Source organism: Mustelus asterias, chromosome 16, assembly GCF_964213995.1.
Source record: "Mustelus asterias chromosome 16, sMusAst1.hap1.1, whole genome shotgun sequence".
In the NCBI taxonomy this organism is placed as follows: domain Eukaryota; kingdom Metazoa; phylum Chordata; class Chondrichthyes; order Carcharhiniformes; family Triakidae; genus Mustelus; species Mustelus asterias.
The window spans coordinates 65,334,488-65,352,375 of NC_135816.1; the positions used below are offsets into that span (position 1 = coordinate 65,334,488).

The 17,888-nt window shown below is 42.9% G+C and overlaps 1 protein-coding gene across 4 annotated transcripts in view; it reads left to right on the forward strand.

The window, feature by feature from the left end:
- fam53c (family with sequence similarity 53 member C) overlaps window positions 1-17,888 on the forward strand; it is a 123,809-nt gene that overhangs the window by 44,416 nt on the left and 61,505 nt on the right. For 2 of the 4 annotated variants that reach the window (XM_078231228.1, XM_078231230.1), the window contains one exon: window positions 6,173-6,230. In XM_078231228.1, the coding sequence (XP_078087354.1) occupies window positions 6,173-6,230 (58 nt within the window). Of the gene's footprint in view, window positions 1-6,134; window positions 6,231-8,646; window positions 8,773-17,888 lie in introns of those variants that run through there. The other 2 variants (XM_078231232.1, XM_078231231.1) reach the window with 2 other exon arrangements.

Consider the following 17,888-nt stretch of genomic DNA (forward strand, 5'->3'; position numbering starts at 1 on the left):
AAACCCCTCCCCACCCCACCTTCCTCCGGGGAAGCTCTTATGTTCTCTGCCCAAAGACCTGTGGCACCAGGATAGCTTTGAGTCACCTGAGGAAAAAAAGTCCTAAAGCCTGGCAGACATCCACCTCGTTTTGAGGGACTGACATTGACGACAAGCGGTGTTACCAGTCACTCAATAATGAACATTGAAGTTCCCCACACAGGAAAGTAGAAATGGTTCAGAGCGTCTAGGTGTCCAGATCACCAGCAACCAGTCCTGGTCCCTCCATGCTGATGTCATTGTTAAGAAAGTCCACCAACGTCTCTACTTTCTCAGGAGGCTAAGGAAATTTGGCATGTCAGCTACGACTCTCACCATCTTTTATAGATGCACCACAGAAAGCATTCTTTCTGGTTGTATCACAACTTGGGATGGCTCCTGCTTTGCCCAAGACCGCAAGAAACTACAAAGGGTCCTGAATGTAGCTTAGTCTATCACGCAAACCAGCCTCCCATCTATTGATTACACTTCTCGCTGTGTTGGAAAAGCAGCCAGCATAATCAAGGACCTCACGCACCTCGGACATACTCTCTTCCACCTTCTTCCATCTGGAAACAGATACAAAAGTCTGAGGTCACGTACCGACTGACTCAAGATCATCTGCTTCCCTGCTGCCATCAACTTTTGAATGTACCTACCTCGTATTAAATTGATCTTTCTCTACACTCTAGCTATGACTGCAACACTACATTCTGCATCCTCCTTTCCTTCTCTACGTATGGTATCCTTTGTCTGTAAAGTGCACAAGAAACATTATTTTTCTCTGTATACCAATACATGTGACAATAAATCAAATCCGAGTATATACTGTGCCCTTGTTACTTTTTGCTTTATTTAACTGGTGTTCAACATGGTGGAGCACTGACTAAATCAGTTGAAGAAGGGTGGTTAGTGATAATCAGGTGGTCTCCCTGCCCATAAGACTTCATAGAGTCTGGAGTGTTGAGGCCTTGCAGGACCCCTCCACCCCGCCATTACTGTACATTGTTGTGTACCACTGTATTGCCACCTCTGGTTTGTCAATCCTGCTGGTGGGACAGGGAATTTCCAGGGATAGTGATGAACTCAAGAGATTGACTGACGGCAAGGTATGACATTGTTACATATGGCCGTGTCAGGCTGTTACTTGACTCGTCTGTGTGCAAGCTCTCCCAGTTTTGCCACAAGTCCCCAGATATTAATGAGGGGGACTCCACAGGATTGATTGGGCAGTGTGTGCTTTTGTTGTTTTTCATGCCTAATTGATGCCATTTGTCTTTTCAGTTTTGTTGTTTGACTTTTCTGTAGCAGTTTGATATAACTGAATGGCTTGCTAGACCATCAGAGGTCAGTTATTCCTGCACCCTGTGAAATTCCAGGACCCTTGCCACCACACTATTAAGACATCCTGATTGATCTGATAATTTATCTGGTCTGTCCAGATATCCGCATGGTCAACACCCGCGAACCAAGAAGACTCACCGTAGGCTGTCTGTTTGAGGACAAACACCTGTGCCCTTTTGGGTTGTATAGTTATATACCAGTGATTAATCCTACTCTTGTGATCTAATGTGCAAATAAGGCAGGCAGGTGAAAAAATAGTTTTAGTATACACGAGTTAAGGCACTGTTTGGAATTTTATTCTCTGCAAGGAGGCTATGATTGGTTGTGAGGCCATAGGCACTGACCCATGCTACATCTTGCTCATGTCAAAAGCAATTTTTAGGTGATCCTGCAGTTGAGTCAGCTTGTTTGTGCCAAATAATCAATTTGCAATCATACCTTTTGATCGTTGGTCAAAATACTTTCACCCCAAATAGTATTGCTACTTGCTAAATTTACCTTGGCTTTAGAGCATTTCCAAATAGAATGGCTGAATTTGATTTCCTATATTCAGAACGAGATGGATAGATCCAGTGAGGTCAAGAAATCTGTCCAAGACTAGTTAGCTAGTAATGTATATACACATTTGCCTGCATGTGTTGGAGAAATGCTGGCTTGCCATAGATTAGGCATGAAGGGATCTTTGAGCCAGAGTTCATCAGTACAAATTACTTGTAAAGTGAGGGCAGATTACACCTCATTCCTCCAGAGCTATCTGTTGTTTCTGACAGTGATCCCCAAGCTCAAGGGTTCTTTAACAGTTCTGCTGAACCCAACCTAATTCTCTGTTAACTACTGGATTATACTCTTGAGGGCAGTTTAAATACTTCCATGAGGGGCATTTGAACGTGTCTACAAACCATTCAAAAAATAAGCACCTTGTAATGAGCCTGGATTTAAACTCTCCACCTGCCATTCCTGCTTCGTTTTTGTCTATAGTTTTCACTGGAAGTTCCTGTCACTGAGTTCCTCTCATGCTGACTAATATTTGAGGAAAAGCTGCACCTTTCTCTAGACTATATGCTGGATAACCTTACAGAACAACATTGCATGACTAATTGAATCGAGTGTAACAATTGCCATGATAGAATCAGTAAGTTTGACACTCCTGCGGATTCCTGCACAAGAGAAACACTTGAGGTGTGAAGTAGAATGTGTTCATTTTCTTGTTCTGGTTGAAAAAGAAATTGACATGATATCATGGGAGAAGTTGAAATATCTGATCAGTTGCCAGAGATGATTTGTTAAACTAGTCTCAGATTTGAAGCTACCTTTTGGATCTTGCAAAGACCCAACCAGATTGTTTTGCCACACGATTCTTAATGAGTGAATCCTCATTGAACAGTCATTGAGCTAAGCAAATTCATAGCTCCAGAATGAACAGGATCCATCAAAGACTGGAGTGGATTGCATATTTTAACATTGACAGGTGTAGAAAGTACACCCAAGGAAAATAAATCCAGAGTGCTCCAAGCAGGAGAGCAAATTAATGGACAAGTTGAATCTGTTGACTTCGCAATAAAGATGTCATGATGCAATGATAGGATGCTGCAGGCTTTGACACTGCACAACTCCAAGCAGTGGCTAAACAGAAGTCAATGTATTTGATTTCAGTTATTGACTCTGATCAAAACTGAATTGAATGATACTGCTACAGCAGAGTGCAGCAATCCAAATCATCAATTTTGCAGTGCGATTTCTGGCTTTTAGACTAGTTGTCAGCAATTGCTACAATTATGGATGGTTATGAAAAGAAAAATCCCTCTTAAATCACCCCCTTTCTCCGACTTGGTCCTTTTGCTTAGTCAATAGACTATACCAAAGCAAGCCTAAAGATGTTGGAAATCTGAAAGAAAAAGACTGCATCCATGGCAAGAGAAAGCAGAGTTGGTTTCAGGTCAGTACCTTTCATCAGAATTATGCCAAAGGCCTGCTCCCTTTTTGAGTTGCTGCCAGGTTCCCTAGGCATCATATGCTAAATTGTCCCATTGCTCTTTGTAGACATTCACAGGACCCTACACTATTGCATCCTCACATAGAACAATATAGGACATCTCTGCGGTTATTAGTTTCTTATAGTTCAAGGAGTTTGGGCAGAGCAGCAGATAACTAACTGACTGGTTGAATAAGTTCTACACTGCTACTACCTTGCAGGAGATGAGCCCAGATGGGCAGATTAGGAATTCTATGAATTCCATGGCTGCTGTTCGGCCATTCATTAGGCAAGGTTCCATTTGACCAGTTATGCTGCCAGATTAGAACTGGACATGCAATGCAGCATTGACTTGTTCACCAATGTGTGCAAGAACTTTGGCCTTGCAGTCAGCATGATATGCCAGCCTACTCCAAGTAAGCTCCACCTTGAGACCAAGGTTTCAGTCCAGGACCTAGAACCTGTCAATAATGGATAAGTTCACTTATCTCAGCACCAAGCTTTCTTGAACTATCTTTATCAATGACAAAACACATGTAAGGATTGCTAAAGAAAGTGTAGCCTTTGGCAGACTTTGAACATCATTTTGGGAATGAAGAGGACTAAGTCTGCCTCCTAAACTGAAAGTCCCTGGAACAATAACCCTGCTCATTCTCCACTATATAAGCGAGACTTTGTGTACTGTGTGCCAGCATCATGTCAAAAAGTTCAATCGCTTTTGCTTGAGCTGCCTTCCGAACCTTCTGAAGATCTGATGGAAGGACGAAATACCAGACACTTGAGGTGCTCACATGCCAAATATCCATGTCATATTGAGATAGCCACAACTGAGTTGAACTGATAATGTCTGACAGTCACTTACCAAAACAAATCTTCTATGGAGAACTTGTGTGGGGTGTGTTCTCATGGCAGTCAAAGGACACTCTGAATGCTTTGCTTCACAGTTGATATCGACCCCAATTCTTGGGAGAAGTTCACCTAGGATCGCTGCGCCTGGCAAAACCAAATAAAAAAGACTGCAGCTTCCTCATCAGTGCAAGCACATGTCCGTGGTAAAACAAAACATAACAAGAAAGAATCCTAAGCCAGAAATTCATCCAAAACTTAGTCATGTGTGGTATCCTGTCCTATTTGCAGCAGAACCTTTCGGGCGTAGGTCAGCAGTAGCAATTACCTACATATTCTCTGGAACCGTATTAAACCGTCCAGAGGATGGACATGGCCATCTTGGCTTTGATAATCCCAGAATCCTAAGCAATTGTGCTGTCTTGTAGAGAAATGGAGGAAGTCTTGGCGTTTATTCCTTGCAAGGAGCCAGGACAAAAGTGCAGATGACTAACTGATGAGGTAAATGCATTCTGCGCTACTATTGCTTTGAAGGACAGAAGCCTAGATTGAAGGTGATTCTATGAATTCCATGGCTGCGTCCTGGACATTCCTCTGTCGGATTACATTTGACCAGTAAACCTGCAAGGACTGACCCATGCAGCATAATTAAATGTTACAGTCTAGACATAACAACAGCAGGTGGCCATGGTGCTTAGTGACTTTGATACTGATTGAGAGTTCAAATCCCACAATGGTAACTTGTGATTGCATTCATGTGGCTGGTGATTTGTTAGCTAACAATCAGAAAGTGAACTATGAACATTGTTGAATTGTTGTAAAACACCAACTTGTTCACTAATGTTGTTCAGAGCAGGAAAGCTAACAGCTCCTACATAGCTTCCATATGATTTGAGTCACACACTGCTGGACTATTGGACAGCTAATGATGCTCAATAAATTCTGGTTTGGCAGCATCAGCCTCGTTTCAAAGTCTGTGTTCAGTTATGGGCCCCCCATTAAACATGTACTACCTTGGGATTATGAGGAATGTCTGCTCCAGTTGTTTTCATTATACAAATAACATGTATCCTCCATACATTGCAGTTCCGCACCTAAACCCCCTGCAAGGCTTTAAATAGGTTTTTTTGGGAGCGAGGAGGGGGTCAGAGGGGTTCACGTAAAGTAATTAGTTTCAGTTCAAAATACAAGGATGTGATGATGTGTTTCTTTTCCTTAGCACACAGTGGGAGTAGGAAACCACATGCAACCTCTATGCACATCCTGACTCTACCTGTGTCCTCAGCACCTGATTTTCCCAAAACCCATCTAAGCTACTTCTATGTTCTGGAGAGGGTGCCTATTATTTACCTCCTCTCCATAGTCCTGCATGATCTTCTCTTTCCGATAATGATCCAATTCCCTTTCGAATGCCTTGCTTGGACATGCTTCCACAGTGTCTCGGGCAGTGCACTCCAGATTCTCGCCACTCACTGTGAAAAAGTTTCTCCTCCTGTTGCAATTGTTTCTGTTACCATTGACCTCAAATCTGTGCCTCTATCCTTCCACTGATGGGAATAGTTTTTCCCTATCTACTCTCCAACTCTCCTCTCAACCTTCTCTTTTCCAAGGAAAACAACCCCAATTTCTCCAACCTATTTGTGAAGTTCCTCATCTCTGGAACATTATTGTGAATCTTTCCTGCACTCTTAACGGCTTTACATCCTTCCCAAAATGTGGTGTCCAGAACTGGGCACAACACTCCATTTGAGGCCTAACTAGTGTCTTAGACAAGTTTAATGCAACTTACTTCCTTTGTACTCTATGACCTATTAATAAAGCCCGGGATACTGTAGGCTTTATTAGCCACTTTCTTAGCTGTCCTGTCACCTTAAATGATTCTGCACAAATACACCTCTTTTAGAATTATGCCCTTTATATTATATTGATTTATATTTATTTTGTATTGTAACAGATACTGAGATCTATCTCCCTTCATCTTTGATCTTTCAGCCCCTGCCTGAGAATACAAACAAAGGTGGTTGCTGGAATCCGTACCGATTCGTACCAGGTAGGTGCACTAATTCGACTCTCTGCTACAGTACCTGGCCTGTATTTGTAGAGTTGCATGAAAAGTTTGTTCTTCAGTGCTTCCTTGCAGAGCTGAACAGGCATATTACTTGAGGGAGGATGCTATTTAATTTGGGGAGCAGAGCAGGTCACTATTGCATTGTGACCACAGGTGCATGTAATTCTTTTAAATTTTCACCAGTTTTGTTTCTCCTAATCAGTCTATGACTCACTGTGGAATACAGTTTTGAAGTCTAGGTGACTGGCTGAGACCCGTGGTATAGTGCAAAGCAGCACTAATATTAGAAACTGAAAAGAAATGAATAGGGAAGACATGATTAGCTGATGCCTAGCTTCAGTCTTAAAAGCCTAGTAGCTGTAAGAGAAAGCAAAGAGAGAAAGGCAGGTTCCATGGTTTTGATGTACTAGGAAATATTTGGAGTGCGATGACAACCTGGGCCATGCATGTCTTGCAAGTGCTTGAGCATTTTACAGATGTCCACTCTTCAACTGGCACTGAGATGGCATCATACACCCATCTAGCACTTTAGCGATGGGACCAAGATGAGGAATACTGGGTGGCAGACAAGAGGGAGAAAACTGAGATCTCTGTTCCATTTTGCCACAGCTAGTTTTGTCCAGTAGTGTGGAAAATTCTTCTCCCATTCTTAACCACCACATCCCCAACAACGTGGAAATAGTGTTTGTAGAATTGGGTCCCAGGTTTCAATTCCAGCTCTGCTTGAAAATTTGAATAGGATTTTTTTGTTAATGTGTTGCCTCTTCGCGGAAGACTAGTAGACGGTGTTGCCTCATTTGCTTGGTAAGAATGTCTTAATTTCCTTTTTGATTGCAGAATTTATACAGGAATTGAAATCAAATTTGATTTTGCATTTGTTGGTGGGAATTTTTGGTTCTGGTGCAGGAGGTATCATAGAATCCCTGCAGTGCAGAAGGACGCCATTTGGCCCCATCGAGCCGACACCGACCCTCTGACAAAATATCCTCTGCCCTGTTCCCATAACCCCACACACTTGCCATGGCTAATCTACCTAACCATTGGACACTAAGGGGCAATTTAGTATGGCCAATCCACCTAACCTGCACATTTTTAGACTGTGGGAGGAAACCTGGAGCAGCCAAAGGAAACCCACACAAATGGGGAGAAACATGCAAGCTCCATACTGTGAGTCTCCCAAGGCCGGAATTGAACCTGGTTCCCTCGTGCTGTGAGGCAGCAGTGCTACCCATTATGTCGTGGGTGTGGCTGTCACTGGCTAGGCCAGCAGTTATTGCCAATCCCCAACTGAAGCTGGTGGCGAGCTGCCGCCTTAAACCACTGCAGTCCACATGATGTATGAACACCCACAATGCTTGTTAGGCAGTGAGTTCCAGAATTATGACTAGATGACAGTGAAGGAATGGTGATATAGTTCAAGTCGGGCTGGTGTGTGGCTTGGAGAGGAACTTGCAGGAATGTTTATTGTCTTAGATGGAGTGCTGATCAAATGAGCTGCTTTGTCCTGGATGGGCTTCTTGAGTTTTGAAACTGCACCCATCCAGGCAAACTGAGAGTATTTCATCGCCCTCCTGACTTGTACCTTGTAGATGGTGGACGGGCTGTGGGGAGTCAGGATGTCGTCGCACAGTGGTTCCCAACCATGAAGACTCCCGAAGTGTGCCGTGAAGAAAAGTTCAAAATTCATGTAATTAAACTAAAACTAGCCTTTGTCTTCAGCTCTGTGGTTGGCATCTCCAAGATCCGATGAATCTTGGGGCCCCCCCACACGTGAGGTGACTGGGAAAGAGCCGCTCATGCATGGTTTAGATTTTTTTATGTTGGTCGGGCCCATGCGCTTGACCAATGGGACTGGAGCTGAACAGAAAAGGTCCCATGAATCTATCTGCACAAAAAGTGAAAACTCAAAAAGGGCACAAAAACCATGGGAGAAGTGAGAGATACAGGGAGAGGTTAAAACAAAAAGGTGAGAAGACTGGGGGAAGTTAAAAACTAAGTTGCCAGTAAGTGAAGAAGACGGAAAATAGGAGGTGTGCCTCAATTTTCTTTATAGAGGTGTGCCGTGAAATATAAAAGATTGGGAAGCACTGCCTAAACGTGTCAGTTATTGTGTGCTATGGCAAAGTTTTAAAATTATTTTATCATAAACATTTACCTTTGTATCTTGTACATGCAGAGATATAATGAAGGACATATTTTACACAGAGGGTGGTGGGGGCCTGGAATGCGCTGCCAGGCAAGGTGGTGGAGGCGGACACACTGGGAACGTTTAAGACTTATCTAGATAGCCACATGAACGGAGTGGGAATGGAGGGATACAAAAGAATGGTCTAGTTTGGACCAGGGAGCGGCGCGGGCTTGGAGGGCCGAAGGGCCTGTTCCTGTGCTGTATTGTTCTTTGTTCTTGTTCTTTGTTCTTGCTGCAGGCCTTCTGTCATCCTGTATGGGAATAGTATTGTCTGCATACGTGCACTGACCTCTGAATTCGATCTAATGTCAATCAGAATTGCTGATCTTGGCCGAGGTGAATAACTTTGTGATCTTGCTATAACCTTGTACCTTCGTAGATGATCTGCAAAAAACACACTAGGTTTTGTTATGTAATGACTTTTACATCCATTAGTCATTTTGTTTCTTTATTAATGCTTTAAAGCTGCTTCTAAGAGAAACCGTAGGAGCAGGCATCTTGTGTGGAATTCCTCAGGCAGTCATGTATTAAATTGCAATGGAGCAGTAGGAGGGTGTTGGAACTTGCTGTCCATGCGCTGAGTTATAACTTTCAACTTACAAAGTAGAAAATCTGTAAACAAGGCATTAAAAGTCGAGAGACTCTAGTACATATGCAGTTGTCTCCCTTTTAGGAAACTTCCAGTTGAGGTTTAGGTAAGGTTTCCCTTGCAGGAAAAGGGATATGATGCATTTGAAAGTGAGAAGCACGAATCAGTTACTAGAATTTTAGATTTGGGTATGGCCGACTTTTTAATGAGATGAGGCAGAGACTGTCCATGGTAAACTGGGAAAATCTGATAATGGGTAAAACAACTGAAGAGTAGTGAAGGATGTTTAAAGAAACATTTAACACAATACAGAACCAGTTTATACCCCTGAGATAGAAAAGCATAGTTTCACAGAAAAAACAACCATGGATAACTGAAGAGATAAGGGACAGCAGAAAAATAAAGGAAAGAACTTACTAAAATGCAAAAAACAGCACTGATTCTGCCGAATGGAAAAGATACAAAGACCAGCAAAGGAGTTTATAAGAGCTTATGAAAGGAAACTTGCAAGGGACATCTAAATCAATAAGAAGAAATTTTATAGTTATATAAAAGGAAAGAGGGTTGTTGGGAACAAGTCGGCCCACGAAAGACCGAAATAGGGGTATCTTCAATGACTATGGGGAAATAAATGGCAGACACTTTTGCCTCAGTACTTACAGTAAGATATCTTCCTTTTCTACTGTAAAACACAAAGTTAATAGTGGATCAAGGACAGGGTCTAAATAACATTAACATAAGTAAAATATTGACAATCCCCAGAACCTGATGGTTTCTATCTAAGGGTGATAAAGGAAGTAGATGGCCTAGCTATAATCTTTCGGAGTTCCCTAGATTCAGGAGTCGTCCCTCTGGATTGAAAATTGCTCAAGTCACGCTGCTTTTTAAGAAGGATGAAAGAGTAAAACCAGGGAATTACAGACCAGTTAGCCTAACACCTGTGGTGGGAACATTATTGGGGTCTATATTCAAGGATAGGGTAACATTTTAAAAAAAAAGATGACTAGTGTAGTAGACAAGGGAATGTGAGTGGATGTTGTTTATATGGACTTCCAGAAGGCATTTGATAAAGTCCTACATAAGAGGCTGTTAACTAAGGTGGAAGCTCACAGAATTGAAAGCAAATTACTGACATGGCTGGAAAATTGTTTGAATGGCAGACAACAGAAAGTAGGTATAATGGGTAGGTACTCAAATTGACGATGTGATTAGTGGTGTCCCACCAGAATCTGTGTTAGGGCCTCAATTATTCACATTTATTAATGACTTGGATAAGGCATAGAAAGTCAAATATCCAAATTTGCTGATTAACAAAAGTTAAGCGGCATTGTAGACTGTCTAAATGATAGCATAAAATTACAAAGGGATATTGCTAGACTAGGTGAATGGGCAAAACTGGCAGATGGATTTCAATGTCAGCAAGTGTAAGGCTATCCATTTTGGACCGAAAATGGTTAGATATGGGGATTTTCTAGATGGCTTGAGGTTAAATACAGTGGATGTCCAAAGAGACTTGGGGGTTCAGCTGCATAGATCTTTAAAATGCCATGTACAGGTGCAGAAAATAATCAAGAAAGCTAATGGAATGCTGGTCTTTATATCTGGAGGACTGGAGTAACAGAACGCAAAAGTTAAACTGCAGCTATACAAAACCCTGATTAGACCCCACTTGGAGTACTGTGAACAGATTTGGGTAACCACGCATTAGGAAGGATGTTTTGGTCTTGGAGGAAGTACAACGTAGGTTTACAGGAATGATATCTGGATTAAGGGGTTAGTTAAGAGGAGAGATTATACAAATTAGATCTGTTTTCTCTAAAATTTAGAAGGTTGTGGGGTGACATGATCAAAGTCTTCAAGATATTAACAGGAAAATACAGGGTAGATAAAGGTGGGAGATTCTAGAACTGGGGGCATAGTCTAAAAATTCGGGCCAGACCGTTCGAGAGATGTTAGGAAACACTTCTATACACAAAGGATGGTAGACACTTGGAACCCTCTTCCACAAACAGTAGTTGATGCTAGATCAGTTGCTATCTTTAAATCGGAGATCATTTTTTGTTAAGAATGTTGGCCAAAGGCAGGGATATGGAGTTAGGCCCACAGGTCAGCCATGAACTCATTGAATGGTGGAACAGGCTCAAGGGGCTGAATAGCCTATTCCTATATTTTACTTTAGTTTCAGATTAACCTTGCCAGCTGGCTTTTAAAATGACTGTCAGACTCTGTCTTTAAGTTCTATTGAACCTTTTATATTTTAAATTGAATTCTTGTGGATTTTTTGTTGCCTTTCCAATTTATTCTTCAAATGGTATGTCTTTTGATTTGGTTTATTATTGTCATATGTACTAGCATACAGTGAAAAGTCAGTGAAAAGCATTGTTTCTTATGCACTATACTGACAAAGCATAACGTTCATCGAGAAGAAAACGAGAGAGTGCAGAATGTAGTGTTACAGTTATAGCTAGGGTGTAGAGAAAGATCAACTTAATGCAAGGTAGGTCCATTCAGAAGTCTGATGGCAGCAGGGAAGAAGCTGTTCTTGAGTCGGTTGGTATGTGACCTCAGACTTTTGTATCTTTTTCCCAACGGAAGGAGGTGGAAGAGAGGATGTCCAGGGTGCGTAGGGTCCTTAATTATGCTGGCTGCTTTGCTGAGGCAGCAGGAAGTGTAGATAGAGTCAATGGATGGGAGGCTGGTTTACGTGATGAATTGGGCTACATTCACGACCTTTTCTAGTTCCTTGCGGTGTTGGGCAGAGCAGGAGCCATACCAAGCTGTGATGCAACCAGAAAGAATGCTTTCTATGGTGCATCTGTAAATGTTGGAGAGAGTCGTAGTGGACATGCCAAATTTAATTAGTCTTCTGAGAAAGTAGAGGCGCTGGTAGGCTTTCTTAACTATAGTGTCGGCATGGGAGGAACCTGGACAGATTGTTGGTGATTTGGACACCTAAAAACTTGAAGCTCTCGACCCTTTCTACTTCGTCCCTGTTGACGTAGACAGGGGCATGTTCTCCTCTGCACTTCCTGAAGTCGATGACAATCTCCTTTTTGTTGACATTGAGGGAGAGATTATTGTTGCCGCACCGGTTCACCAGATTCTCTATCTCATTCCTGTACTCTGTCTCGTTATTGTTTGAGATCCGACCCACTATGTGGTGTCGTCGGCAAACTTGAAAATCGAGTTGGAGGGGAATTTGGCCATGCAGTCATAGATGTATAAGGAGTATAGTAGGGGGCTGAGAACATAGCCGTGAGGATGATCGTGGAGGACGTGTTGTTGCCTATCCTTACTGATTTGTGGTCTGTGGGTTAGGAAGTTTAGGATCCAGTCGCAGAGGGAGGAGCCGAGGCCCAGACCATGGAGTTTGGAGATGAGTTTCATAGGAATAATGGTGTTGAAGGCTGAGCGATAGTCAATAAATAGGAGTCTGAGATAGGTGTCTTTGTTATCTAGGTGTTCCAGGGTTCTGTGCAGAGCCAGGGAAGCGGCGTCTGCTGTGGACCTGTTGTGGTGGTAGGCGAACTGTAGTGGATCCAGGCAGTCCGGTCTGGAATTGATTCGTGCCACAACTAGCCTTTCAAAACACTTCTTAATGATGGATGTCAGAGCCACCGGACAATAGCCATTAAGGCACGCTGCCTGGCTTTTCTTTGGTACTGGGATGGTGGTGGTCTTCTTGAAGCAGATAGGAACCTCAGCTTATTGTGAAGAGAAGTTGAAGATGTCTGCGAATACCCCCGCCAGCTGATCTGCGTAGGATCTGAGTGCTTGCCCAGGTACCCCATCCGAGCCAGTCGCTTTCCGTGGGTTGACCTTTGAAAAAGCTGCTCTGACATCTGCAATGGTGACCTCAGATACAGGTTCATCCAAGGCTTCCAGTGTGGAGGGCATGCTATCGCTAACCTCTTGCTCAAAATGGGCGTCTCATGCATTGCGCTCCTCGGGGAGGAGGACGTTGGAGCTGGCGATTTTATATGCCTTTACCTTGTAGCCTGTTTTGCCTTGCAGACCTTGCCATAATCGTCAGGGATCTGTGTGGCTAGCCTGGGACTCTAGCTTGGTCCAGAACTGTCTTTTGGCCTCTTTGATGGATCTCCTTAGATCGTATCTGGCTTTCTTGTATAGGTCAGTGTCACCTGACTTGAACGCCTCAGACCTAGACTTCAGCAAGCAGTGGATATCCCTGTTCATCCATGGTTTCTGGTAGGGAAACATGCAGATTTGCTTCTTTGGCACACAGTCTTCTACACACTTGCTAATAAAGTCAGTGACTGCAGTGGCATACTCGTTCAGCCTGGTTGCAGAGTTTTTAAATACTGACCAGTCCACTGACTCCAAGCAGTCCTGTAAGAGATCATCTGATTCCTCAGACCAACATTGCACAACTTTCTTTGATGGATTCTCCCGCTTCAGTTTTTGCTTGTAAGCTGGGAGCAGGAACACAGCCTTGTGGTCTGATTTGCCAAAGTGTGGGCAGGCAATAGAGCGGTAGGCATGTGTGGGCATTGCCATCTTAACGATGGTAATGGAATATCAGATAGGAAATAATTACTGAGCCCATCAATGAAAGGGAGATGAATAGGAGATGGTTCTTGCAGGTTGCAGGAGAGGCGTTGCTGGACAGTGCACAAGGTTAGAGAGTGACCTTGCCAATCCAGCTAATTCTCGATGCAGTCAGTCTTGTTTATCTGCCAAGCTGTGAGGATCCAATGTCTCAATCTGGTCCTTGGAGACATGATATTTCAGTACAAAACTGTCCCTGGTTAGCTGCGCTTGCAATCTCTCAGTGAGGAAACTTGGCAATTTGGGAAATGGAAAATAGCACAGTGCATTAGAGAGTGCTTCTCTGAGTTTGAGGATGGCATACACCACTGTTCAACTGACCTGGACGTAGATGATGTGAAAACTCTAAAGCTGTAGATAGGCAATGCTGAAAAGCATTACTTCATCTCTGGACAATGTGAATAAATTGTCATACAACTCCAACTGGGGTATAGTTTGGGTCTCCGCTGTGGTTAGTCACTGGCAATGTACTTGTGTACACCTTAAGCTGAGTTATGCATACTGCATGACAAAGTTGCTGGTAGCTACTGTCTGCTTGGTAAGGATTCAGACCCATAGTTGAGTCGTCTATTGACCAGCTAATGGCTCCAGTGGTTTGTGGAAGGATGGAGGTTGATGAAGGTAAGTAGGGTAAAGTTTCTATGTTCCAGATAACTCTACAAGCCAAAGCCCTAACCTGCAGTGTCATACCTGCCTAATAAGCTATCGCTGTTGTGCAGTTTCAGCTGGACATGTTGCGCTCTCATTTTTGTTCTGGCCAACCTGACTGCACCTGTTTTCTGGTCTAATCTGTGGCAATGGGGAGGGAGAGAGAGTGTATTCCTCATGAGGAGGCCAGAAGCTACAATTGTGTGAATTTCTCACTAACTTTGTTTAGAAACAATTAGGAATGGTGTAATGGCTTCCAGAAATAGCTAGTAACTGACTGACATAAAAAAGCAAGGGTTACTGATTCTCATCTTTCCCATCCTGTCCTGGATGTACTGGGACCAATTGTAATGTAGATATCAGTAGGCCAACTAAGACGGTTAATTCTGCACACATTGGAAACTAAAGCACAGGCTTTCCTCTGATATTAGCTGGGCTACTGATATATGCATTACAACTAGGCTCAGCACATCTGGGACAGGACAGGAGGGGCGGGAATCAGTAACCCCTGCTTTTTTTTTGTTTTAGTCAGCTGGTTGTTAGTTGTGTCTGGAAGCCATCATCAGCTAAGCCATTTGGAAGGCGCAGATAGTTTTATTAATTAAGATTTTCTTGACTTGCATTTGAGAAAACAAGCATTGGATTCTTTTCAGCAAATGCCTCTGATTACTTGTGAAATGCTGATTTCCTGCTACATTCTTCTCTTCCCCTATCCCTCCGTGCACAACAAGCCAGAGAATGACAAACCAGCTATGCTGCGTTCCAACATTTATGCTGATCCAAGTACTGGTCTGTGTTTATCCGATTAATCTGTGTGCTACAGACTTGTGTGTAAGAAGGTAGCTTGTGGCTTCCTGTCTTTGGAGCAAGTGAAGTAGTTTCAGATGATGGAGGCATTGGTGTTTAAAATTGAGGGTCTGTCACGGTGTCGAATAATGTTAAGGAGAAGTTGAGTGGGTAGGATTTTTTTTATCATCCAAGGAGAAGGGGATTACCCCTACCTACTCTTGTAGCTCGTATTGAGGAATTCTAACTGGGAAATCATTCCACTATCATCTTGTTGAGTTATGGTGAAAAAAACCTGAATAATCAATTTCGATGTGAAAATCAACAAAATTGCAAGCATTATCTATGGAAATGAATGCAGATTGGAAGAATTGAAATCTCTAACTTTGTGGAAGGAATAAACTTGCAAACGTGTATTATAATAGCAAGTGCACACATGGTGAAAGTTTGAAGAATAGTTAGCATACCTTTACTCTACTTTTTCTGAATGGGTGAATAATGATTGCTATACTCCTGCTGTAGATCTGTAAAATGTTGACTTGATCTTGCCATTGCACACACTCTTAACTTTATTGGTTAGGATGGTTCATAATGAGGAAGTGGTCCTTGAAGTATTGGCATGCATTTTGAGATCGAATTCCCAATGACACTAAATGCAAGGTCTGCCATTCATAGATTAGGGAAACCTGCAGAACAGGTTAGCTGCAATTCAAGCAGAATATTCTACAAATAGGTGGGGGAAGGCGTGGTACTTTTCAGTAGACTCAATCGTGTCAGACATTTTGTGATGTCATATGTAAAGTCCCCAAAGTCCCAAGTAACCATTGGTTGTCCTCCCCTTTGAGGGCGAGATATGATTGGTGATCTGACTGATTTAACCTGAGGATCGTTACACCTCAGCTGAGGGGAAAGGTTGAGAAGGCTGGACCTTCATGAATAACCTTGGCCGGTATAGGAATTGAGCTCGTGCTGTTGGCATTGCTCTGCATCACAAGCCAGCCATGACACATGATCACCCTGTGAGGCTCATTGGTCCTTTAACTTGTATTGAACTATATTAGCCATGCAGCTAGCAGGAATGCAATAAGATGGCTTGGCTATCTGCCTTAATAAGTCGTCTCTTTCCTGCTGTCGTACACCAGCCGAATTGAATGAAAATTGTTTGCCAGGTTTCTGCTGTCCTGTCCAAGTATAAAAAGGGGTAATACATCTATTCTTGCCTATCCATCCCCTGAACACTGCGTTAACCAAGAAGACAGTAAGAGTTTCAACAACACCAGGTTAAAGTCCAACAGGTTTATTTGGTAGCAAATGCCATTAGCTTTCGGAGCACTGCTCCTTCGTCAGATGGAGTGGATATCTGCTCTCAAACAGGGCATACAGAGACAAAAAATCAAGTTACAGAATACTGATTAGAATGCGAATCTTTACAGCTAATCAGGTCTTAAAGATACAGACAATGTGAGTGGAGGGAGCATTAGACACAGGTTAAAGAAATGTGTAATGTCTCCAGACAGGACAGCCAGTGAGATTCTACAAGTCCAGGAGGCAAGCTGTGGGAGTTACAGATAGTGTGACATGAACCCAAGATCCCGGTTGAGGCCGTCCTCGTGTGCGGAACTTGGCTATCAGTTTCTGCTCAGCGACTCTGCGCCGTCGTGTGTCGTGAAGGCTGCTTGAGGCCTCATGAGGACGGCCTCAACCGGGATCTTGGGTTCATGTCACACTATCAGTAACCCCCACAGCTTGCCTCCTGGACTTGCAGAATCTCACTGGCTGTCCTGTCTGGAGACAATACACATTTCTTTAACCTGTGCCTAATGCTCCCTCCACTCACATTGTCTGTATCTTTAAGACTTGATTAGCTGTAAAGATTTGCATTCTAATCAGTGTTCTGTAACTTGATTTTTTGTCTCTGTATGCCCTGTTTGAGAGCAGATATCCACTCCATCTGACGAAGGAGCAGTGCTCCGAAAGCACATGGCATTTGCTACCAAATAAACCTGTTGGACTTTAACCTGGTGTTGTTAAAACTCTTACTGTGTTTACCCCAGTCCAACGCCAGCATCTCCACATCATGATTAACCAAGAAGAAACAGTAAGCATGATTTTATAAAGGAACATTGCACAACTACAGGATGTCCCAAAGCACTTTGCAGCAGATTATATGTAGCTGCTGTTGTAATGTAGGAAATGTGGCATCCAGTTTGCACATAGCAAGGTTCCACAAGCAGATACTGATCTGTATAAATCTAGATTGTGTCGTCAAGTATCTGACTGAGACATGCACTCGGAACCATAGTGCTACCACTAAGCCAAGACTTCAAAGCCTTACAGACCACCAGGACAGACAAAGCAATCTGTAATTTCCATCTCTTCCCCCCCACCTCCCTCCAACAAAAATAGGCAATCAATGCTCCCCAACTGTGAAAGCTAATCAGCCTGGCTCACTTGGGAAGAGGTCAGTACCATGTGTTTTGTTCTGAAATAGTCCCCAGTGCTCAGAACTTTGGCTTCTCGAGGAGCTGGCTGGAATTGCAGTACAATAAATGTGTATGGGTTGGGTGGTGGAATTGGCAGGGACTGGGTTTTATTGGGATACAAACGCAAACAATGTTCCACTTTATATACAGTATTTTTTAAAAAGTGAACAGCTCAAACAGCCAGATTTAGCAAATTCTGCTTTTCAACTAATCGAAGCTTCCAGTATGACACGTCACAAATGAAAACAAACTATGCATCTGGGTTGGATCACATTTCACTACAACCTTTGCTCAGTATAAAAGTGAAAGTATAAAGTCAAACTTTTGATAAAACTCCTCAGGAAATTGTGCTAAAAGCAAATAGATCTAAGCTTTCT